At 36.3% G+C, this 25,158-nt stretch overlaps 1 protein-coding gene across 1 annotated transcript; it reads left to right on the plus strand.

Annotated features, from left to right (window-relative positions):
* The first annotated feature begins 177 nt into the window (after nucleotides 1-177).
* On the plus strand, nucleotides 178-16,523 carry TMEM267 (transmembrane protein 267). Its single transcript, XM_026062959.1, has 4 exons — nucleotides 178-255; nucleotides 3,164-3,320; nucleotides 4,911-5,298; nucleotides 11,950-16,523. The coding sequence occupies exons 3-4, from the start codon at nucleotides 4,975-4,977 to the stop codon at nucleotides 12,283-12,285; spliced, it is 660 nt and encodes a 219-aa protein (XP_025918744.1). The 5' UTR covers nucleotides 178-255; nucleotides 3,164-3,320; nucleotides 4,911-4,974; the 3' UTR covers nucleotides 12,286-16,523.
* Nucleotides 16,524-25,158: the final 8,635 nt, after the last annotated feature.

Raw genomic sequence — 25,158 nt, forward strand, 5'->3', positions numbered from 1 at the left:
GGGGCCTGCCCACGCGCGGGGGTGTCCGCGCCGTGTGCGCGTCGCGCTGGGCTCGGGCCGGGCCGGGGGGGATCGTGTTGCCCCTGCTGGCGAGTGGCCCCTGGGTGAAGCCTTTCGGGGTGAGGGGCTCGGGTGAGGAAGGGGAGCCGGGCCGGCGGCGTGGCGGCGCCCTGCGGGGGCTGTTAGCGGGGGCTGCGCCCGTGCGGAACGGGAACGTGCTCCGAGGCGTCGGGCGTGTGGCCTTGGCGCTCCTAGGTGCGTTCGTGTGAGGAAAGTGACGGCACACCTATATTTCTAATGACTGAGGAGATAGCTGGTAGGGAGTTATGTTGAAACAAATTATGTCTCGAGTCATAAGAACGTGTTTGTTGCTGATCTCTAATCATATGTCTTTAGCCTGCCTGTCTTTCCTTCCTCCCTCTCTGTAGTCAGGCAGATTGTGTTTTTAATCTTCAATTGGATTAGCTGTTTATGATCCAAATGTTGCTGTAATTAATGGGGCAAATACATAAGCCCTACTAATCATGCTTTTTTTTTTTTGGTCTAGGATGATGAATGAATGTTTCCTCAAGTTGATAGTATTGTAATTTGTTTAGGGTTACTACATACTTTTAGGACATTTCTTTCAACTCTTTCTTTTCTCCCAGATACATCTCATTTCTGAATTACTTGCTAAAGAGAGAATTCGAATTTTGATCATTTGGGATGGCCTCTTTTTTCAGTCGCTTTAATTTTTGGTCCCTGAAATAAACAGTTTCATTACAAAGTTGCAGATCCTTGATTTAATGATTTTTTTCCCCCCTTAATTTCATTGTGGTTTAAGTTCACAGTTTGTTCCTCAGTATCTTGTTAAATTCTGCTGATGGTTTGCATGCTTTAGGAAATACTTTTGTCCTTTTCCTTTTCCAGCGACCTCCTTTGCTTCCTCCCCCTTCCTCCCCCGGCATAATAATTATCTGACCCAAAAATATTTTAGTTGCTAGTCCTTCAGATCGTTTTATGCTCTGATCTGCTTTTCCAGGAGATAATGCAGTATAGGTTTGATCTTATATCTTAAACCTTAATTGTATTTGATGATGTTTTTCACATAAATTAACTTTCAGTACCAAATAATATTTTAGTAATTGTAGAAATATAAGGAATCAMTGTGATCTTTTGACTTTTTGCATAAAGGAGACAGTAGCATTTTACTGTGCTAATTCCTATATGCATTCATGCAGCTGGTAGCTTGTTACTAAGTTGGAGTAAAAATTTTGGAGAGCAATAATATTTCTAAAAGTTAATTTTAGCCATTGGCTTTCTGTTTTACTCTTACAAAGTAAATTGAAAGGCCTTTTAACATCAGGTATATCCCCACACGCGTACTTACAGGACTGATATACTAAATATCTTCTTGTGTCAGTAATTTATAATGTCAACTGTGCTTTAAAAAAAAAAAAAAAAACTTTTTATGATTTCCTGGAATGAAGTGAGATATATCAGCAAAATTGCATTTTGTGGGTATAGACAGAGATTATGCTTAATACTTTATCTATATCTATAAAGCTTATTGCTTTACTATATCAACTGTGTGTGCATGTGTTTTATGCAAACCCAATCTAAATCTTTTCTTCAGTATATTAACTGGACTAACCACCCATGGTCTTTAGTTGTGAAGTTAGCTTTCTAAGCATTCTTGTATAATACATCTGTTTCCCAATTTCCTGTTTTAATAATAAGAATCTGAGCTCCAAGCTAAAGACAATAATTACATTAATTCTATAGTGCTATATACAGAGATGATATTCCCATTTATGGTGTGGAGAGGTGTGATCCTTTAGAGGTTTGAAGGATGGACAACACGCTGTGTTTTAACTGATTGTATTCCTAGACAAAGAGTATATGCAGATATTAAATATTATTAGCATAATCCTTTTTTTCTGAAAATTATTAATTCATGTTATGCAGTCTCACAGGAAGTGGTACTTCTGTCTATGTAACACTTTTGCGTGGAACTTAAGCTGTAGAATTTCTGTTCAGTATTTTGTTGTATTTGGAATTAACAGTTTGGAAAGAACAATCAAGATTTTGTTTAACAAAGATGAAATTAATAATTCCATTAATGCTATGCTTTGTGAGATTTATAGTACAGAAAAAGCTATGACACTTTCTTGCAATATTTTGTAAGCAGTCTGAAAAACATTATTGTTCAGACAAAAATACAGTTTCTAGTTTTAGATTTTAAAAAAAGAGATTATTTAGGAGTTTTAGTTGAAAGGAGTTTTGCTTCTTCTGATTTGTCTGATTTGTCATTCTTGGCCTGCGGCATATTTATGCCTACACTGTTGTACCTGGGAATGTGACTTGATTCTCTGCAGAGAGTAGTCATTTGTGTCTATAGAAGTCTGCAGAGGCAGACTGTTTAGAAAGAGCAGTTATGCCAGAGACACTGGCCCTTCTGACTAAGGGTAATCCAAAGCTGATTTAGCTTCCTGTTCTGTGCTCTTGCTCAAAGACACACATCTATGTCTTGTTCTTGTTTTCTAGTTGGCATTGTTACCTTTATTTCAGTTGTGGTAAATAATTTTCAAAGATACTAATTTAGGAATTTTTTTTATGTTCATAGTGATTTTCCTATATATTTTATATGCGTGTTAATAATACCAGTAGCATAGCAGTGTAAGACTAGAGAACTGACATGGACCTCTGTTGCTGTTTGAATTTATACATTTCTGTTTACCTGTACTAAGGTTATTAATTGATGGGATTAAATTAAAAAGTATCCGTAGATGTGACTCATACTATGTTTCATTAGAGCGGGAATCTTTAAAGCACGTGGCTACAAGAAAGAATCTGTTCAAATAAATTCTGTATATTTTGAAATGCAGTTTCTTAAAACAGAAGGCTGAAAATGCTCTTTTCTGACTTCATGGCACTGGATTTTATTTTTGTTTTTTCCACCTTTATTTGTGCCTTTCTGTTGTGTTACAGTCTGACTTTTTTCTGCCTTCTACAGATCTTCTAAGCCCTAGCTGAAGCTCAATTATATTTACTTAGGAATTCATTAGAAAGATGTTGTTTCCTTCTATATTTTGAATATTCAATTTTCATGCATGTTTTGTAGAGAGTTTGTAAAGCTTTGTGTAGTCCCTGTGCTTACCGTTGCCTTGGTTCATTTATTTAGGTGTGGAATGAATTGGGCATGGTCTTTCTTACATTGATTGAACTGGATTGGATTCAGCAGCCATAGAGGTGCAACTGAGGCATAGACCACATTTCCTACTGGAATAAGTCAAGGCAATTACAGTGGGGAAAAAAAAAAAAGTCCTCCTAATCCCAGGGTAAGTTTGGCTCTGAATGTTCATATGCTTTTTAAGGATATGTTGCTGCATCAGTTCTTCCCAGACAGGGGACTTGTACAGGTTTTATACAGGTCTCAAATAAAATCTGACCTGACATGATGGTTATATTAAAGTAATACTTCTAAGGACTTAGCCATTTGTTCCTTAAAATGGAATTTATTCAAAAATATACTGTATTTTGAAAAGTTACTGCAATAAATTACATTTCCAGTGTTTTGGGGAACCCTTTTTGTCTACATGATTATTCAGAAGAGACACAGTCACAGTTAACAGACTAAACTTGACTTGCTTTTTCTCATCTGTATGCAAAGCCTATGTATTATTCATGCTTTCTTCTCTCTGTTCTTAACATTTTTCAAATAAATACTTCAATGAGCTTTTTTATATAAAAATCAATGCCTGTAGTCAAGTCTTGTGGATAATTCTACAGTAAATGTAAATAAACACGTGTAAATAATGCATGTAAATAAAACAGAAGAAAAATTTAATGTATTGTGGGCTTATAACAGTTAGTGATATGTTTAAAATCATAAATTGTTATGTGCCAACAGTGTTAGAAATAATTCATTTTTAATGAAAATTTAAAATTCATAAAAATTTCTTTAGAATAAAATTTTACCTGATAGAACTGTTAGAAGAAAGGACATTGTGCTTATCAAGATTTAATGTACTGCACTGAAATAGGAGCCTCTTGGGAAGAACCCATTTTCAGACCATCATTTCAAAACCTACATCCTATCTCTCTTTATGGCTTCTCAAAAAGAGAGAAAAGCATAACAATTGGACAGTTAGAATTGATATTGTGCTTTGAAGTCTGCTTTTTAGTTACTATTTAATGTAACAAAGCTAGGGAATGCATCAATTATGAGGATTTTTATTTGGAAAATGTTTTTTTTAAATTATCACAGAAATGAGTACTGTATCTTTATGGTCCAGCTATTCTACAGTTTCTTGTTGTGTGGGGTTCTTTTGATTTAATTTGGGGTTTATTTTGAGGTGCTAAGCAGTTATTTAAGGAAAGGGTAATTATTCTCAAAAAAATCCCCTTACACCAGAGGGTTTTGTAACTATCACCGAATGTAAATAAATATTTAAGGACTTCTAAGTGATAGAAATCAATCATTAATACTAATATCAATGCCTTTATTTTCAAATCAATGAACAGGATTATTTCTTTCATCATTTTGCTTTTATTTCTTTCATTGTTTTGCCTTTTCTGGAAGAGAAACTGCTTTTAAAGTAAATGCGGCAAATGTTGGAAGAGTCTTGGAAGTAACAGTAGGGGTTGCTGCTGAGCACGTACTGAGGAAAAACACATGTAGCTTTGCTCTATAAGGAGTTAATTCTGGTTACTTCTGCTTGATTGAAAAGTGTTGTCTTCAGGTTTGTGCTGATCTTAAATACTGAAAATATTTTAGTGGTCTTGGTTTTCTTAATGCTTATTCTTCATACCATTCTCCAGGATAAACTATGAGTTGCTCAGAGAGGGGTACCAGGGTGGAAATGCATACATTTATGAAATATGTTTTTCTTTAAGACTTTTATTTTTGTTCTCTCTGACATTTACAGAACAACTGAAGTTACAAAGGACAATGCACAGTGTGTATCCTGATGACATTTTGTGTGCAGCGACATGGTTTTTGCAATGGCATCTGAGACTGAAAAGGCCCATGCTCTTCTCCAAACTTTCAGCACAGCTTCAGTTGTTTCTAGTCTATGTTTGGGAATTTTCTGCTTTGTAGTGGACAGACTTTTGCAGTTTTCCTTCATTCAGCAAAATGACTGGCTCCGAGCCTTCTCTGATAATGCAGTGCATGGTGTACTAGGAATGTGGTCCTGGGCCATAGTGATTGGACTCAGGAAGAAAAGTGACTTCACTGAAGTCACTCTGGCTGGCTTCCTCTCCTCTGTCATTGACGTGGACCACTTTTTTCTTGCTGGCTCCCTGTCATTAAAGGTAAGTAAATTGATTAGCAATTGCTTATTTTCTTTGTTAATTGTTAATCACTGTTTACTATGTTGGTTCTTCTACCACATGCTATACAAAGAAGTTTAAACAATACTTTAATTAGATACATTTTTAGAAGATATATGGGAATTCATACTTTGTATGCAGTCGCTGTGATTATAAAATCCCAAAGAAAAATAATGAATAGAAATCTCTGGAAAATATCATCCAACTTCTATTTTGTTACTTTCAACCAGTTTTACTGAGAAGTAGCCAGCCCTAACTATTCCCCCCTGATAAAACGTGCAGATATTTTCAGACAGATTAAGATTGCTAGTTACTTGTGTTCATAAATTGCAGAGCAGAAATAGCAAGCAATATATGACCTGTTAAGTCTTAAAGTAATCTGAGTTTGTCCTAAAGTGTAGTTGGTTGTAGAAGAAACTCAAGCAAGTGTCAAGCTTGTTAATAAAAGGAATAAGTGAATTGGCTGCTGTTTAGGAATGTATGTGATCATCATCCTTTTGCAGAACTGCCTGTTAGGATGGAGTTCCTCAATAGGATTAGTATAGCCAGTTTAAGGCATTCTGTCAGTGGTTCTCAGATTTTTTTTTTTTGTCTGTCTTATTCCCACTCCCCTGTACACACGCTCATGCTTATCCCTGTCTTCTTGCCAGCTTCAAACATTCATACCCAGCTTTTGCCTGAGCATAGCAGTCTGTGTTGTATACTCTCCAAAATGTGCACCTTCCCCAAGCTGCAGCAGTGCCAGCCCAGGCCACGCTCACTTTAACCCTGCCCCAACATCAGCTTGTGGCAGGCGCTCCCTGCACCTAGCTGGCTCGTGGTCTCCTTAGCTCTGCTTGTTATCACAGATTTGCTCTGCTCGGAGACACAGTTCCTCACAGTCTGATTGTGCTGGTGTTGCTAGCAAACATATACATACATGATACTTATTCTCCCCTCCCCCAAATGTACATCCCCACTGCCAGACTGACCTGCTGTTGCCCAGGGGAAGATAAAAAGATGGCAGCCTTTGTCCAGCAAGTTGCCAGAACATACTGTGGTAGTTGGACCCTCTTGCCTTCTTTCCTCCCCTTCCCCAGTTTGCTTGGAGTAGTGTTAAACTCTTCATGTGGATGACAGAGGAAATAATGCCCAAGAGGTGGAGGCAGGAGGGGATGGAGGGAGAACTGCTGTTCTGTGTAGTTCTTGATTTAAAGAGGAACTATGCAAAATTGTTTATCCAATTTTTTTAATTTGGTAGGGGTGATGAATGCAAGAAGCATTATTGCTTGTGACAGAGATCTAAAAGTCAGGCTTCTGATGGGAAAATACTTTATCTTCTTTGTTTATATATAGTATCTGTATTTGCTGTAATTAAAAGATGTTTGTATTTCTTTTGTTCATTTGGCAGAACTTTTGATCTGATCAGTTCCCCCTTTATTCATCTTTGACAGAGAAAGCATTTTTTCCCTTTACTGTTCTTTTGCATATGGAAATACTGTAAAATTATAAAACTAAAAAATCATTTTGGTTGATTAATGGGACCCTGACAATATTAAAATGTTAATATTTTAATATAAATATAATTTTCTTTTATTTTGAAATCAGTAAACACAGTAATGAATACCTAGTTATTAAAACTATTAAAAACTATTAATTGCTGCAGCATTCTTTATATTTTCTTGCGTGTATTATCAAAACCTGTATTTTCCTTAATCACCACCACTAGATAGCGTTCTGCAACAATGTCAGTTTAGAAAGCTAAATATTGTATTTTATCATAGGATTGCAGGAAAGAATTGGGAGGTGTCCCTTCTCCTTACTTTCTTCAGTGAGGCAAGATTAAATATACTTACACTTTCTGTGATGCAGAATGTTTGTCTAGCCTGTTCCTAGTATCCCAAACAAAGTAAATTATTGCAGTATCATAAGTTAATTTGTTCCTGTGTTTTTTTTCAATTCTCAAACAGCTAGAAATTGTTATTCTAATACCCAGCCTAATTCATCTTTGTTGGCAGTTTGGTCTTTTTTCTTATTCTCTACAGCTTCTCTGGGAGAGATAGTTGACTACTCTGCTCTCTCAAAAAATGTTTTACAAATTAGAAATACAGGATCCTTAGGCAGAAGAATAGCCCTTTAATAGCCCAACTTACACAGCAAAAATGAGAAGGCAAGTTACCCAAAGAGCCTGAAGACCCTTTCATAGTTACTTGCCTAATTAACTACTCCCACCTCAAATATGTTACCTGGGTTAATAAAGGATGTTTATTCTACGTACAGATGCTATCTTCTATGCATCTCTAGACCCTTACAGCTATAACAGCATTACTCTTACAACTTGTAAAAGCATTATGCCTTCCAGAAAGTCTCTTCTTGACTAAATAACTCCCCAAAAAGGCCAGAGGGCCTGGATTTGTGTTTTCTAGACTTCTTCTTATTTTTCTGGTCTCCTTTGGATTGACTCTTGCCTAAAAGATCTTTAAAGGGTTCTGTCCCAAACTGCATATAGTATTTTAGGTGAGGCCTTATTTGGGGCAAGTAGCATAGGTTAATTTTTCTCATGCTACATGCATGCTACGAACACTTCTGTGTGTTTGTTTGTTTGTTTTTTAGAAAAAAATAATCTATTACAGGTTTTGTGTCTCCTTGCAAGGCCATCACAGTCTAGTGTTTAGTTTGTGTTCTAATGTAATCCCCATATACTCTCTGCTGTATTGTTGCCTGGCTAGTTAGACCTGATTTTTATATTTGATTTTTCTTTATTCAGCTTAATATGATGTGCCTCTCAGTTTTTTCTCATGATTCCAGACTCTTCCATATAGCAAGATGATTTTGAATTCTGATCTTGTCCTCCTCTTGCAATTTCTGTTGCAACTGAAGTACTCTCCTATAATTTATTATTTTGAGTTACCTCTTTGTTAATTATTTGTTACTTTACCAATTCCCTTCTCCCTCTTCAGACTGCTGACTTGAGATTTACTGATTTAAGTCTACAATGTTTGCTGTTGAAGCAACATGTTACTAAGAAATTAATAATCTAATTAACTAAGCACAGCACTATTACTAATCTATAATTATAGTATTTTTCACAATACTATGCACAATTATAAAGCTATTAGTTTTCCCTCTAAAATCTGATGATGGGTTACTTTTCTGAATAACCCTTCCTTTCACCATAAGGCAGTATCCTCATCTGTCTTCACTTGCTACCTCCAGACTCCTTCAGCAGAATTCCATCCATTTCTGTTACTGCCAACACAGCCTGCTGCTCGGGCTGTTTGGCTGTTGGGCTATTTTTCATGGTTTCATCATTGTTCTTCTGGAGTTTTCAGGGTAAATAGTCACCTGTGGTATTTATATTCCTACTCTGATGAATACTTGTACCGAATAGTGTGTGATCTGCCCTTTTACCCACACTATTTTTTGAAACAAGTATAAGATCTTCCAAGCCTTTGCTGCTTAGAATTTGTAGTTCCATGTATTCCAAAGTTTCTACTATATATTATATACATACAAGCACACAAGAATCTAATGGGGAATTTGTTGCACTGACTAGTCCTAAAGGTGGAAATTACTGCAGCCTGCCATCACTCAAGTTACAGAACAGATGTGCAGAAATTGCTATTTTGCTGCTTAAGACTCACAAGCTCCTGAAAGTATAGAGAATGCAGTTGGCAACGAGCAATCAGGACGGATCATATCAGGAAACATTCATAACAGAGCTGGTTAATGTGGCACTGCTCATCTAGCCTGGGCTGCACAGGAACGTTTCTGTACTTAGAAAATAAGCCTGGCACAGTGAGTTTGACATTAAATGTACAGGTCTGGAATTAGCCCCAAAGCTTACAGCTTCAGACTTGTGAGGCGTCACAGAATGTGACTGAGGGAGCTCACGTTGTTGCCTATCTCCAGCTGCTCATCATAATATATAAAAGGTGCTGGAGGAACAGGAACTTCATGTTCTTGCACCTGACTGAACTTTTAGGCGTATGGGAAAGGTCATTTGTGTTATGAACAAACTTTGTTAGCGACTGCAGCCTGGCCTCTCTTATGGTAAACTTCTCCTCAGATCTGCCCCCCTTGTGCTGATTTATTTTTCCAGGGAGATTAAGGCAGAAAAGGCTTGAACTCATTTGTTAAGACCTCATGATTTCAAAAGGCCAACAAATCTGCCTGTAAGGAGTAAGAGAAAGTTTAAGAGCTTATATTTCCAAACAGAAATATGTGGGCTTGGCAACTCAAGAATGTAACTGTTCTTCTAGTTACTGAATGTAAAAGAGAAAACAGATCATTAACTTGGACAACAGCTTTTCAGAAGCCTGATGACCATATGGCATTTATAAGATAGGGTTTCTGTTGTTAAAATTGGGCACAGTGGTTTGCCTTACCAGCAACCCTGCCATCTAACTAAATCTGTATGAAAAGCTTTCAAGCATTGCCTCCCCAGAGCTGGTAAGCTGCTTAAGCAATCAACATTCAGATTATCACTATATGTTGAGTTTGCCGTTGGCACCTAAGCTCCATAGGGCAGAGGTAAAAGAACCATTTGGACTTTGCCACTGAAACCTTCATTGACTTTTCTTTTTCTTTTCTTTTTTTTTTTTGTCAAAGTGCAGAAGCAGTGACCAGTGAATAGGATCTCTGCCAAAATGTATCACTGTTGAGGACAGTTCTGCAAAAATAGATTCATATGGGCTTTTTAGACTTTTGCTAACAATAACAAAATCTGACTACCTTGTAGACTAGGTGATAAACAATTTTACTATCACAAGATTATTCTACTTTAATCTCTGAACAATCTGCTTGTATGAAAAAAAATGCAAAAACTATTTCTTTGCACCAAGTCAAAAAAGTTGGTTCTATACTATGACAGTTAAAGGTTGTTGAGAAAGTGTTATGAGACTTTTACTGGATTGTTTTTGTATTTGTATCACCATCACCTGCTCAAGAGAGTCACAGGCAAGCATGCGGTGGGAAGCTAAGAGAGCAAAGCTTTCTGCAGGGTTTTTAACATAGCCTGTATACCCTTATCCAAAGCCAATTATATCCCAAGGAAGCCCATAACTTCCCATCTCTGCATTTCTTGGCTAAAGTTGAGACAACTTTCTTTCTTTACACCAGTTTCCTTGCAGAGAAGGCGGGGTCCAAGCACTTGTCTAAAATACCCACAAGAACTTGAAGCTATTCCTGAGTTCCGCAATTGCAGGTACAGTAGTAGCTGAATCCTGCAACAGTTAACACAGGTGTGCATTGACGGATTGCTGAGTTGTGTCTTGTAGTGATGCTCTGCTTCTAGCAGTAGATGCAGTGAGATGTGTGTCCAGCATAACCGGATGCACCGTCATGTCTGGTGCCTGTTACTGTCTTTCCAAACGTTCACCAGTGTTTAAATTGAGTCCATTAATATTGCATCAGCAAATTGTGATTATGCTCATGGAACAGAAGTTACTGTGGATTGGTTCGATGAATCTCTGGAAGGTCATGAAGAAAACCATGTTAAATGAGCAAAAAATTAGTGAGTATACCTGATATTTCAAGTTGTAGACTTCAGGAGAGCCAGAAGGTAGGAAGAGAAGATTGAAGGGTTACTGTTGAAGCATCTTTGCTGCTGAATTATAGTTGTGCTGCTGAACTGGTAAATGTTAGTTACTAGGCGTTGGTAACCAGAGTTTGCTGAGGGGCTTACCCTGCTTTGACTGTTAATCATGCTTGTCATTTCTCACCTGTATAGATCTTTTAGTAATGTGCCATTTTTACTCCTGTTCTTACAGAAACAAGAGTCAGATCCAAAACATTAAGGTTTTTACTGTCTTTTGAGTTTGTGGAGGTAGTTCTAGCTGTTGCTAATAAGTACATCCAGAATATTTTCTCAAGTATGTATGTTGAATAAGTATCACTCTTTAAAAGGCTGAATTCAGTCTCTTTGTAATGAAGACTTACTAGCTAGACATTCACCTTAATTAAAATCAAATATCAGGCTTTAATTGAAGGAATATTAAACAAGTTGTTAATATCAGAAACCCAAATCACAAGTTATTCAAATGTTGGCTTTTGAATGTCTTTTCCAGGTCAATAAAGAATACTTTGCCAAGGCAATCAAAAATTAATGTAAATTTCATCATATTTTTAGTATGGTATTAGACGTTACTACTTTGTGTTAGATATTGTTGAATTAGTATATCACAGTTGGTAAGTAGTCTAATACACAATGTCTTTTTGAACATAAATGTCAATAAATCATATTAAATATTTCAAACATATCGTTGTTTTCTCTTTAAATTGTCTTGAAATGATACATAGTTGGTGCAGTATACTGTACAGGTTCATGTATACCACGTAAATGCTAAATAGCATACTTCATCCCTCTCCTCCCTGTTTTACTGTTAGTACTGCTTAGTAGGATGCATGATTCATATCATTAGCTAGAAGGAGCCTGTCCCACCATCCACAGTTCTGCTGCTGATAAGGCAGTGCACAGCTCATATATTTGAATATTCATATTGTTGATTTTGATCAACTAAAGTGGAAAGGAAAAATACCTTTTTCTTTGGACTTCCATTCAGCCACTTGATAATACACCTCTAAACATCCATGAAGCATTTTTTTTCTTGTCATGATTGTAGCCATTGCCAATTATATTTTTCTTTTCTGCAGGCTGCTCTGACTCTTCCACAAAGACCACTTCTTCATTGTTCTACTGTGATTCCTGTTGTGGCTCTGACATTAAAGTTTATTATGCACCTTTTCAGGCTTAAGGACTCGTGGTGTTTTCTTCCCTGGATGTTGTTCATATCCTGGACTTCCCATCATGTCCGTGATGGGATTCGTCATGGCCTCTGGATTTGCCCACTTGGAAAAACTCCACCTTTGCCATATTGGCTGTATGTGGCAATTACAGCATCTTTACCTCATCTGTGTTCATTTGTTATGTACTTAACAGGCACTAGAGAATTAATGTCTATAAAACACGGAATCCACATTGATGTATAAGGATGATGGATCTTAGAAATTGTTTGTATTAAAACATAAGCTATCTGTTTATCACTGGAAAGGTTTCCTTGTATTTGCAATGACCTCTGAGTTAGGCATTCTAAGCTTATGGAGCTAGTTAAAGCTCCAGTGTCAATTCCTTGGGTCATAGAGACACATTTCATGAATGGTAATAATGTCATATCTACGCTTTCCCCTTGTAAAACGTGTGGTCTTTCATTATAGTTCCTGCATAGCTAACTGATTTATAAAGTACTCAGTCTCTCTGTAGTAACTAAATTTCTTAAATTCTGTTCTTATTGTCATGGTGCTATTCATCTGATCACCATTCACTCTGGATTTGTGTCCTGCCTTTAAATAACACACTTCATCCCTGTAACTTTTGTAACATTTGTATAGCACTTGGAGAAAGTAAAGTACTGTATAAATGCTAAGGATTAGTCAGAATTTATTAGTGTATGTCACTTCTGAGAATCATCAGTTAGACTTTTTAGTAACTTATTGGTTTTCATGCTGGACTCCTGTATTCAACCATTTTAAAAAATGGTGTTTGTATTTCACAAATGTACAACTGTGTATTTGCACCTGTTTGAACACTGACTGCTATAATACAGTGTTTATATTGAATTCTCTTCCTCCATAGTTGCTTGATACTCAATTTGCAGACTATTATTAGCTATTATTTATGGTTAGAAAGGAGAAAACAGTTTGATTACAGTACTGTGGGTGTTGACCAATGTGTTTAAAAATATACTGATTATGAATATTATTTAATTTGGAACTAAGGAATTTTAGTTTAAATATTTAAGGATAATGTGTAAAGGTAAACTTGTATTACAGTAAAATACAAGCTTCAGGGAAGATTCACTAAGATGCAAGAAAATTAAAATTGCTCAGAATATGAGATTGCTTTAGGGCTTTCCTACTGTATTCATCTTATGTGCAGCATTTTCCATTAAGTGCAATATTGTCCTTATTATTGCAAAATAAAATGCGTTGTTATTATAGTGAGATAGAAATTTCCTTAAAAATTAAGTTCCTTAAAAATATGATTGTGTTGCAGCTTCATAAAATAGTAGCAATTTGCACTGTGGGCTATTCAGAATAACAGTTTTATGGAAGTCTCTCAGAAAAAGTCCCAAATTAAAATGTTAGCTCTTGTCTAGCTGACAGTGTGCGGGCTGAGAAGTGTCTATATTAGCTGTTTTATTAATCTTTTTATTCATTGAACTCCATTGCCCCATTAAGGCCATGGAACCTAGGTTATTCCAGTGGGTGTGATGATTAGCTGACAGAAATGGAGTATTTTTGTAGAGGAGCATATATAATCTTAAAGAGTATAAAAATTAGGTGACACTTTCACATTTAGCATTACTTAAGTTACACTATATTTATATTAGTAAATATGTATTAGTCTGAAGTACAAAAAATTTACGGAAAAGGTTAGCTGTGATGCCTGGCTTAATAGGTACCGCAGACCTTCCCCTACAGCTGCAAAGTACTGAAGTCCTCTGGAGCCCACTAAGTTGTTTACAGAAGGTGTTGCACCATTTAAAAATGTGCCTTTCATCAGAAAGAATGGTCTCTGCCCTACTTGTTTTTCATATATAACTCCATGGTTACAGAAACTTTTCTGACAATACAATGGGCCGTTTATTCTAAAATGAATAAATGTTTGTGTTTTTTCTTGAAAATTGGGGAAGCAGAACATTCCTTAAAGAATTGTTCTTATACAGTYGTTCTCTTTTTTCTTTTTTACAGCATGGAAAAGTTTCCGTAACAGTTCTGTAAACAACATCACAAATGCCTTGCTTTAGCACCCTCAGAGTAGGAACTGGATATCTGTATTTTGTCCAAAAGCATGATGGATTAACAGAGGAGGAGTGTTGCTTGCTCATTTATTTTTAACATGTATTTTAAAGTATAGGCTACCAAATGCCAATAAGGAATATCTTTTGGTAAGAAGTGAGCACTTAAATTCATGCAGAAAATTTTCTGTGTTCTTGTTTTAGGGCAAAATATTTGTATAGTTTTGTGCTATACCCAGATTTGTAGCAAAGTGAAACATATATAGGAACAAAGTGGGGAGTTGCACTTTCTTATTTTTAGGTTGTAGTTGTAGCAGTTTTATGGTAACTACATTTCCACCAATGGTTCTTAAAACTCATACTGTACTGTAAGATGCTTGATTCTCTGCTGAAATGATTTTTTGTTCTGGCTGTATTTAAAGATCGGCTAATGGGGGACATCTTCAGTAATTTAAAAATACATACTTTCAATTTCTGTATTTCTAGAGTGTTTTTGCAAAAATTTCCAGCTATATTTCAAACCACTGTTTTTTCTGGTTATGTTCTTATACCGCTTCTACCACTGCAGCGGACAAACRTAATAGAAATGTATTAGGAAAGTAGCAAACGTTTGGCACGTGACTCATTTCCCTCCCCTCTCAACACCCGCTTCTCCTTCACTGAGGTCTGCGTATTTTTATATGCATGCTGCTATCTGTTGCATTAGCAAAAACAGGTGGAGGAAGTGCTCCTTGGACTTGGAACAGGAAGTAGCAACACTTTGAAAGGCTTTTCAATTTTGTGGGAATTCATCATCTTGCATGTACTCGTAAGAAAGGTGTGCATGAGATAATAGTTAAATCCGAGATAGGCAGGTTTTGCGTAGGAGACCAGACATGTCAGTCTCGCTCCTCATGCTGACATTTAGGTGACTTTATTTCAGGCCATTGACAGCTTTTTAAGCTTTTTTTTTTTTGACAGCTTTTTTTTTTTTTTTTAATGACATGTTGCATGTGATGCTGAAATTTGTAGGTAGCCAAATTAGAGAACAAAGAAGTTAAATATTTGTTTCAGTCTACATCACTTAGATACAATTCCCTGTTACAAATGAATTTCCTAAAAATTACGTACCACTATTTCATGTACATATCAACTGCATTGATTGATCCATCTGTGTTGGTACCTGCCACTTTTATAACTGTAGCAAAAAAATCCCCCAAAAAGTTTCTGAACGAGTTTGTGCTTTATTGCATGTATTACAATAACGAGTAAATGTGAAGTACAGAAAGCATGTGAATTACACAAAAAAATTGTTAACAAACTCAAGCTAATAATTTCATGTATAATGCAAAATACTTATTGCTAAAATATTACTGTTATTTCAGTGTTTCACTTATTTTGCTAATCTAAACTACTTCCATATATTTTCAAGTTGTACTTTTAAAGTTGAAAAAAGTGTGGGTTTTTTGAACTGTGTTATTTTTAGAACTGTACTGCTTTTTTTCCTGTCTCAATGGATTGCTGCCATAAAAAATAGATACTAATAATTGCCAAGTTAAAAGAAAAAAGATTGAATGTTTCTTCTTCCCAGTTCTCCAGAAACAAGATAAAATTTCTTCCGATTCCTGGAGGCCTTAATGGAAAAAGTGAACACATTTCCTATTAGTTTATAATTTACTTTAAAATGTAGTCTATGTTTTCATATGAGTACTGGTACTTTTTGTATATAGTACTAATGATCAAGTACCGTTAATTGGTTATTGATAAGTGAGTTATCCATAACTGATGTCATGCTCCAAAGAAAATGTTGGTGAGTTTGAATTAAATTGAAATAATTATACTTCCAGCTACCAGGCCACTGGTATTGGTTTATTACTGGAAGGACATTTCTTTTGCTAGTGGAAATAAAGTACCAGAAAACATGGAGAGAGGGAAGGGGTCAGATTCATTCTAAAGGAAATTTTAGCACRTAGGTAATAATTTTGAACATGTTTGGTTTTACTCCGTTAGCTAATGTCAGAATGATACTAAATGATAAAATGCATCAAAAGAGTACATTTCTATTTATGTAATTGAGCCAACCTGAATTCTGTCAATTATGCAAATGTATTCATGGCAGAAAAAAATAGGGTTTTTTTAAGTGTTACATAGCAGGGGGGGTTGACTAAATGGTCATTTGATTCTACAAGTTAGATTTTGTTTCCATGTTACAGACAATCTTGCATTGAAGCAAAGGAGGTGCTGTCAGCTTAAAGTACCCTTTGCATTCATTACAAGAAAGGTAATAACACTTTTCCTCAAAATGCTAAATTGTACCTGTAAGTGTTTTCTTAAGATTCCCCAAATTTTACATTGTTTACATTGAATCATAATTTGAATGTTGTATTGTAAAACTGTTATATGTTACTTATAACAAACCTGCCATTAAAGATAAATAGTACTTGTATTTTACTTATATCACACACAGGGKTTTTTTTAATGCTTATATAATTGCTTTCCATTTGCTACATGTATTTTCTTCATGTAACTTAGTATTGAATTTTCATGGGGGAAGGAGGAGTGTTTTCCTAACTGAATAGGAAACCCAGCTATGCTACTTCTTAATTCTGCAACAAAGTTTTAGTGCAATGTTAAGGAAGTCTTCAGAATATTGAGAATTAATTAAAAGTGACCCTGTATATCCCTGGTAGAAGTTTTAAATAGATTTCTAGGCAGTTAGTAAAACCAAATTTGTTTAACCAAAACGGGTTTATGTGTAGAAAATGGACAAAGGGGTTGTATACAGAAACTATTGAAAGAGTAATTCACCGAGTCAGACTATATGCTATATTGCCATATCCACCACAGAAACAACTTTTGTGTCCAGGGAAAGCTATTCATGTCCCTTGAGCCTTCCTCGTGTTCTCAAGTAAATTATTAATTCAGTTTTACTGGGGTGGTTTGATCTTAGTAATTTTTCCCCTTTAAAATTGCTTGATATTCAGTAAGGGTTCCTGGCCTGGTGTGTGGTCTGTAGCTTTATGTGCTGTCCACCCATGCACAACAGTTTTTGCAAATGAGCTGGAGAAACAAACCACAGTAGCTGTGAGTTTGGGTACAGGAACTGTGATAAAGAGGTAAAGCCAAAGTTAGTAGACATAACAGTGGCATGAGGAATTTACAACTTTTCCCACATTAAGGCTTATTCTCTCATTTATTTTAGCAGACTGTTCATTCCTATTAGGACACTTTAAAAGTTTATAGAATATAATGCTACTAGTTTCAATTTAATAATCCTACTAGTTTCAATTTAACAATTCAATTTAAACTGCTGATAGCTAAACAAAACCAGAATTATAAGCCTGGTCAGAAATAAGCAGTTCTGCATATTGTTGCTAGCATAACCAGCATAGCCAGCTTTTAAGTTAGAAACAGTAAAACAGTTTGGAATAAAAAAAATGTATGTACTGTAAAGGTGTAAGTGAGGAAAAGAAATGCAGAACAGATTTGATTATCTAGCTCAAATGCACTGTAACTTAAATTTGCACTTATAGGCAGAAATGGYTTTAAGTAGATCTTATTATGACTGATGCTGCCAAGATCTTTAAAATGCCGGCTCTCAGAATTTTGATCTAAACATTTAATGAAGTATAACTAGATGGCAGCTGACTAAAATAGGAGCTAAGTAGTTCAGATGTAGATACCTAAACTACGGAGAGATGAATCATACATTCCCCTTCATATATCTTGTAATTCTTTTCCAGTGCTTGCAAAAAGTAGTAATTGGTTTGGGGAGGGTTTTGAAGGACAAGTAGGTACTTGTCTGGTCAGTTATGTTTAATGCTTTCCAAGTTTTCATATATTATTGAAAAAGGTAAAACATACTTGTGTGAGGAAGCTTACTGGGTAGTTGCAACTGGAATCCCAAGTGGCTTCTTTTGTACTGCCTTCATTCCACATGTGAATATGATTTACGGGTAGGGCAGACCTCTGGAGGGAAATGGTATGATTGGAATCATAGATCAAAACCAGGTTGTCAACAGCTGTCTATATCATGGATTGAAGTGAGGGAGGACAGAATGCACAGGATGAGATGGGGTGGCCGTGGAGGAGACGATCAGAGCAACCAAAACAGACAGATAATAAAGGCATGAGAAATGGGGTCCCTGCTTGAAGAAGGGACCAGTGCTAGGTTTTACTGTTTTACTGAGGAAGCATGATGCACCTTGGCTTGGCTTTGCGAGAAGCTGAAAGGAACTGAATATGAATCTCAAGCTTAACACTAGTTGTCTAGGAAAATGGGAGAACAGTCAGYAGTGAGAATGGAGGAAGAGGATAAAGGCAAAAGAATTTTTTTTTGTTGAATAGCAAAACAGCAGTGGGAAGAAATCAGATAAACATCTAATATCTGAATTTGGTAAAGGAGAGGGGAAGAACATAAAGGTAGATCTGTAGTGTATTGGCATTAACCCAGAAGATGGCTGCTTGTGCTACTCTGACTAATTCTAAGGAAAAGATTTATTGTATACAAGACTGGAAAGCTATCTGATGTGTTATGATTTGCTAATGTGAAACTGTATGGATCACATCATTCTTGGCCTTTTTTATAGATTATTTTGTTGAGGCATTGCAGAATGTGTTTGTCCTGAATGGAGAAAGTTGTTTATTCCCAGAAACTGAGGGAGAGAAGGTGGCATTATTTTATTGGCAGAGCAAAATTGATGTCCCCCTATAGGCAAATGCAGTAAACTTCCTGAAAACAGTAACTACTAGTGATAATTTTCTGTTATAACATGATGCTTCTTTTGCAAGGTTTTTTTACCAAATACGAAGAAGGATTATGAAATTAGCGCTTTTGTCTGAGTACATATTCAGTAAGTCAGTTTTTCTGTATGAGTTTGTTCAGTCCTTAAAGACCACCCAATATTCTTGAAAATGAGAACTGAGAGCTCCAGTTTGCTGGAATTTGCATGATCCATAGTGCAAGCAGGATTGCTGTGTCAATTCCCCAGGTCCTGGAAACTATTCTTCTTGTCATCCTGTCCAACAAATCTTTTACTTCTTTTAAGTCATGAAGAGCTTGAGGCCAAAGACTGCCAAACTACAGTTTATTATTTACACATACGATATGCACCCTGTCCACTAAGGCCTAGAGTAAGACCAGTAGCAAAATTCAGAAACAAAAGTTAAATATAGTTAGGATATAGTTAGGAAGTAGAGAAAATAAAACTTTGGCACACACTATATACATGATTAATGGTCAAGAAACATCTCAACAGTGACAAAAGCTCAATGCTGTTCAGTTGGTATTTTAGTCTTCATGAAAACAGTAAGACAAAACCAAAATAGTGACTTCTACCTTCACTGTTGGTATAGTATTTTAAATAAACTTATCTGGCTTTTTAAGTTTAGTAGTCTGTCTAGAAAACACCTATGTTTTCTCATGGTTTTCTGAAGAGTAATACACACTATTTTCTGATACTCCTTATCAGACACTTCAGTTTCACATGGAGTTTTTGTTTTAAGTGACTACATAATGATTAGGGCTAATGGGAGAATCCTCCAGATAAAATCTGTCATTTCTTGTTAGAAATTGAATATAAAAATATTTCAGATGAAAAGGTATTTCCATCTGAAAGTGCTTCTGTGACTCCTTCATAGGAATTGTAGTATGGGTACTTCAGGCTCCCATCATTATTGAATGGAATTGTAGATCAGGCTATACTTCCTATCATTTGTCATGATTTCCTGTTATTGGAGAAGGAAACCATCTCTTCAGGGAATATTTTATCCAGCAGATAGTTTGACCTGGAGGAAAATGTGGAAAAGTGAAACAACGGAATGCAGTTCTCATGAGGCACTTCAACATCGCTTCTAGATGGTACATTTTGGTAAAGGGATGATCAGCTTTTTTAAATGAATTGTAAATTTTAATGCAAACAAACATTTATTGTAAAATTAGACATTTTTTTTTCCTCAACAGTCCAAAACCATGTACATCTCTTTAAAAGTTTTAACAATTTCAGTTATTATCCTTGTATTTATTATGACTGAAATTTTCAGTGCTAAGTCTTTGCTTCAGTTTACTGTTCTTTGAAAAATTTAATCTGCTAAGGTTATTTTTCTTGTAAAAACTGTTTTCCTTGCACTTTTTAAATAGCTTCAGTGTGCGGAGACTTGAAGTAGGACTACGAAATTTGTTAAAAGATTGCTACTTTTTTTTTCCCCCCATGAGAGTTGACCCAGTTTTTTCCATTTATAAGACTTAGAAGACGCTCTACTTGTATAACCGGTAGTGGAGCTTGTACAGTGCACTGTCAGTCTCTCTTAATGCCAATATAAAACAGTTCATCACTTGATAAATATTTGACATGATAATCACAAAGCAGTTAAAAGCCTCTGATGTTATTCTGTGACGTTGTCATGGAGTTGTGGGTTGTACTTGCTGCTGCCCTCTGAACACTCAGTGCAAAGGAGTGCTGGAGCGTTAGTTAAGGAGAGCTGTGATTTCAGCATGTGCTGTGTGGGGTTCCATACTTCTGCAGTTCCTCTGCGTGTTAAAACCTGCTTCTCTTAACAGTAAATCCTGAGTTTCAACTAAGTAGTGTTTTCCTGTGATTTTTTTTGCCACTGAAAGTCACGCTGAATGATCAAATTCTATAAAAGCTCATTTCAGATAGGAAAACCAGTCTGGCTGTGACTAGATTTACAAAAAAAGTATATTCTTCCTGTCTATTTCAAAGGGATAATGTTAGCATGTTTCTTTGTTTCTCTGTTGTCTGCATTTACTGTGCAAGAAATGCAGAATCTCCTTAATCATCAAGAGTGTGAGTGTTCTTCCTGTTTTATAGTGAACAGATGCAAAGGCTTGAAAAAAGATGAGTACAGCTTTTTCTTTTTTGCCATTGGTACGTGTTTCAAACATTCTCCCACTGTGGTTGCAAAGGGTATTTAGTTAAAGATGGAAGATGGCTCAGACAGACTAGGCATATACCGAGCATTTCATCAGAATAGGTTTGAACTGCTTACGCAATAGAGTGTAAATCATCTTCCCTGGAAAAAAGTGATGTAAAATAGAGTGCTGGAAAATAACATACAAAAGACGACAGAGTTGTTGTTCTAATTTTTACTTCATCCAGTTTTTCTACCTCCCTACCTTGCTGAAAGACCGGCCTTTTAATGAGTTTGTTTGCATTGCCACATGGTATACATATACTCTACACTTGCAAGACATAAGAAAGGTTTCCAGAGCACAGGTGAAGATGAATTGCGTGGTTATAAGAACACTGTGTGAAAGCTCTGTTACTGAGTTGCTGGATGACACGTGATACCAACTACTGCAAGGTAATTCAGGGGAAGGAGTGTTTCCGAAAAAGAGTAGTATTGACTGAAGGTAGAGAACAGGTTATTTCTCTGGTGCTGGTGATATTTCCTCATGTCAGGAAATCATTGCAGTTTCCCTTGTRGGAGTTACTTTATTGATGGAGAGCTTTAGTTTTCGGTTCAGTTTCCAGCTGGTTTGGCATACTGACAAAATTACAGTCTACAGAGGTAACAAACAGATTTTCTTTTTGCAACAAGAAAAACTGCTGCTAAAATTTTCTATGTTTGTACTGTATCTAGGCTTGAAAAAATGTGGTACAATATTCTGTAGTAAAAACATGCTTGAAAACACTCTCCCACCATGTTCACAAAGGGTATTTGTTATTTCTACTTATTTTCCATCTCAAAATAACCCATACTTGCTGACCTTTAGGAATAATTGAAAAGTCTACTCAATAGAAAAGGAGAGGACTTGCAGAGCTACATAAAAGAGAAAATGCTTTACCAAGCTGCTTATTTATTGCCCATTTGGTTGGCCTTTTGTGAGTCATGAGGACTGTAAGGTTTATTTTATTATTCAGAGCACCCAGACCCTCTGGAACAGGTAACTTCTTTTCTTTCAAAATCAAAGTAGTTGAACAGAGGTGTCCTCTGTCATGAATAAAATACATTTGAATGCTATCAAATGTCACATCCCTTTATAATTTATCAAAGCAAAACTTCTTAACTGACATTTGATTTTTTCCTCTCAATTCCTATCTTAATGAGTTACCTGGTGTTAGCATTTAGCACAGCTACTCTTATCTTCAAAGAGCTTTATAAGCATTAGCTAATCTCACCAGGTCCCTAATTAGTAAGGAAACAGGAGGGGGAAAAAAAAAAAGGTTTATTCTCCTCTATGCACAAATGGGGAAGCTTGGCCACATAAGTGTGTTCAAAGATAAGTTCTTGAAAGTTGAAGAAGTAGAGCTGGCTGAGGAATGTTAGGATGAAACACAGTTTTTCAAGAAAAAGCCAGCTCTACAGAGGAGCTCGTTTCAAACTGTAATTCCTAGCTCTGACTTTCATGGCTAAATGATCTATCAGTGATTTCCTGCTAGCTGACCTAAAATGATGAAACAGCTTAGTTTTAAAACTACAAAAGGACAGCAGGTTACTGCAAACAATTTCCAATACCAGAAAATAGGCTTTAGAGTAGTGATGAAGAACTAAGATATTTAATTCACTTGCCAAAGTAAATCTTCTTCCTGCCCCTGGTTAGTCAGTAAATACAAATGTGCAAGATTGTTGTTCCTTCCAGTATTTTATGTGCTGGAAACCACTGGCGAAAACAGAGATTTTGGAAGGTAGTGCATGTAGTGTCTTCTGGAGAATACAAAACCACCTCTGGCAAGGACACTCAGTACCTAATGAAAAGCTTTCTTGTTTTTCTTGTTTATTTTTTATTAGAACCCCAAAACTGGATCCCTGAGAGAACGGACAGGTCAGAGTGCCCCATCTTTGACTGACAATATACAGTAAGTGGTATCTGAGTGTAGATAAAATGAAACGAAAGGGATTCCTTACTTGCCTAACTTTAAGTGGTTAACATAACGTAAACGAGATTTGAGTGCAAATGCGTTCCTGTGTATTTTCCTGGATCAGATTATGCTCTCAGGTACATCTGCACAACCTTAATCAGTTAGCCAAGAGAGGATTTTGATTCACTATGCAAGTTTAACAGAGTAGCCTTTATTGCAGATGAGGAGTATTTGGTGATCACCTTATTTTCAGTGGAATTCAAAAGAAAAAAAGTCCTAATCCAGCAAGCTCTTTGTGGCGTTAGTGAGTGAGAAATGCAGAAGCAGACATATTATTAACAATGTTTTTATTAATAGTTTCTTTTGTTTTGGGTAGTGCAGAAGAGTCTCAGTTACTCATTATGTTAGCTACTGTATAACAATAAGACAGTCTGTCCAAGTAGTCTTACAGTCTAAATAATCTGTTTTATATGTTATGTTGTAGGTAACTTTTAACTGTAAAAATATAAATGAAAATAGAGGAGGTGATTCTGGTCTTGCTTAGCTTGAAGTAACAGACTAGTAAACTAGAAAAAATGCTGGCATTTCCCATGCCTCTTGAACTTGTAAAACTCTTGCATCTAGTTTTCCAGAAGGAGAACTGCCAAAAATAGCCCTATGTAATTTTTTTCTTAAATTCTAACAAAAAGAATTCTTAAGTAGATTTTCCAGAGATGGTGACATGTGAAATTCATGATGGTGGAGCACTTGGAGGACCTATACGGACTCATGCATCATTTTACTGTTAAAATTTTAATATGGATGTCTCTTGGTCATGTTGGTAAAGTATTATATTTTTCAAAAGCAGTAGATACACTGCCTGCAACATATGAGTACAAATTACAACATAAGCTCAGCTACCTACAGTGTTTCTTCATAACATATAATTGAGCTTTATACTGAAGTCCTTTTGTGCCCTTCTGGGAAAAGGAAATTAAAAAATCCAAAAGGAATGAGGAAGAACCTGGTTTGGATGAATGCTCCTTACATGGAGAGTTTTCCCATTAGTGCCAAGCTGCTTGGCAGCCCTTGAATCAGGAAGTACATGGATAGAAAATTCATGCAGGTGAACACACCACTCTGTTTCATGTTCTGGACCCCTGCCATGATCAGGGGTCCAGAAAGACCTTTCAGATAGGAAAGATCCTTAATTAGAGCAACCCTCTTATTCCTTAGTAGGCCCAGGATATGAAAATGATAAAAGAAGTCTTAACGCTCTTTTTCTTCTTCCCCAACTTCCATACTTAGGCGGAGCATAAATAAAATGTGAATTCAACTATGTGAATGACTAACCGAGTGTACTACGCAAGTCTGAAGAGTACGTCACAGTGTCAGAGGAAGGGACTGTTATTTGGCAGCTCACATGAGATCATGTGAGGTAGTGTAAAAAGCCTTGGTGCTAACTAAATGATGCAAATATAACGTGGACATGCTGGTTTATAAGACAAAACTTAATTTCCCGGTATAAACAAGGGCTGCCAGAGTTCAAAGGTCAGGGTTAGTAATGACTTCACACACCCCTGTAGCAGGCAGTGAATTTGGGGCAGCAAAGAAGGGGAATCGTATTTGTTCCCTGTAAAATTGGTACAAGCCTGTTGATCTTCATGCTTTGATGTAGTGTGTTGCATATATTCCACACAGCTTTGTGTTAGTATAACCTTGTGCAGCGGTTATATTTGCATTTGTCTCTGCGTAAGTCTTTTGTCACTGTAAACATGTTTTCAGCCGAAACTTAAGACCAGAAGCCAGAACATTTGTCTATTTATGTTGGTAGAAAAGGGCACCAACCTGTTTTGTTTAACTCAATTTTAGTTAGTTTCCATTATTTTCCACTGAACATTTCTTACTTATTATTATCCCCCCACTACAATGTTGGTTTTAAAAAGACAGGGAAATGAATGCAGTGTGTTTGGAAAGCCAACCTCAGGCTCTTTGGACTAAGGAGAAGCAGATTAGAAACATAAGAAGTACCATACTGAACCAGACCACTTATCTGTGTAGTAAGGTATTAGCTCTGTGGGGCATGAACTTTCACTAATTATGTATGTGTGAGTAGACCTTCTCTCCTTCCGCCAATTTGCATTTAGGAATCAAAAAAAAACAGACTCACTTCATCCAAAAAGCCAATTAAGATGTAGGATTAAAAAAAAAAAAGAATTTAGGAGAACCTTCTTTTTGGCGCTCAGCTTTGTCATGAGAAATCTTTTGGGAGGCAGGGTTGGGAA

Source organism: Apteryx rowi, unplaced genomic scaffold (assembly GCF_003343035.1).
Source record: "Apteryx rowi isolate R43461 unplaced genomic scaffold, aptRow1 scaffold_197, whole genome shotgun sequence".
In the NCBI taxonomy this organism is placed as follows: domain Eukaryota; kingdom Metazoa; phylum Chordata; class Aves; order Apterygiformes; family Apterygidae; genus Apteryx; species Apteryx rowi.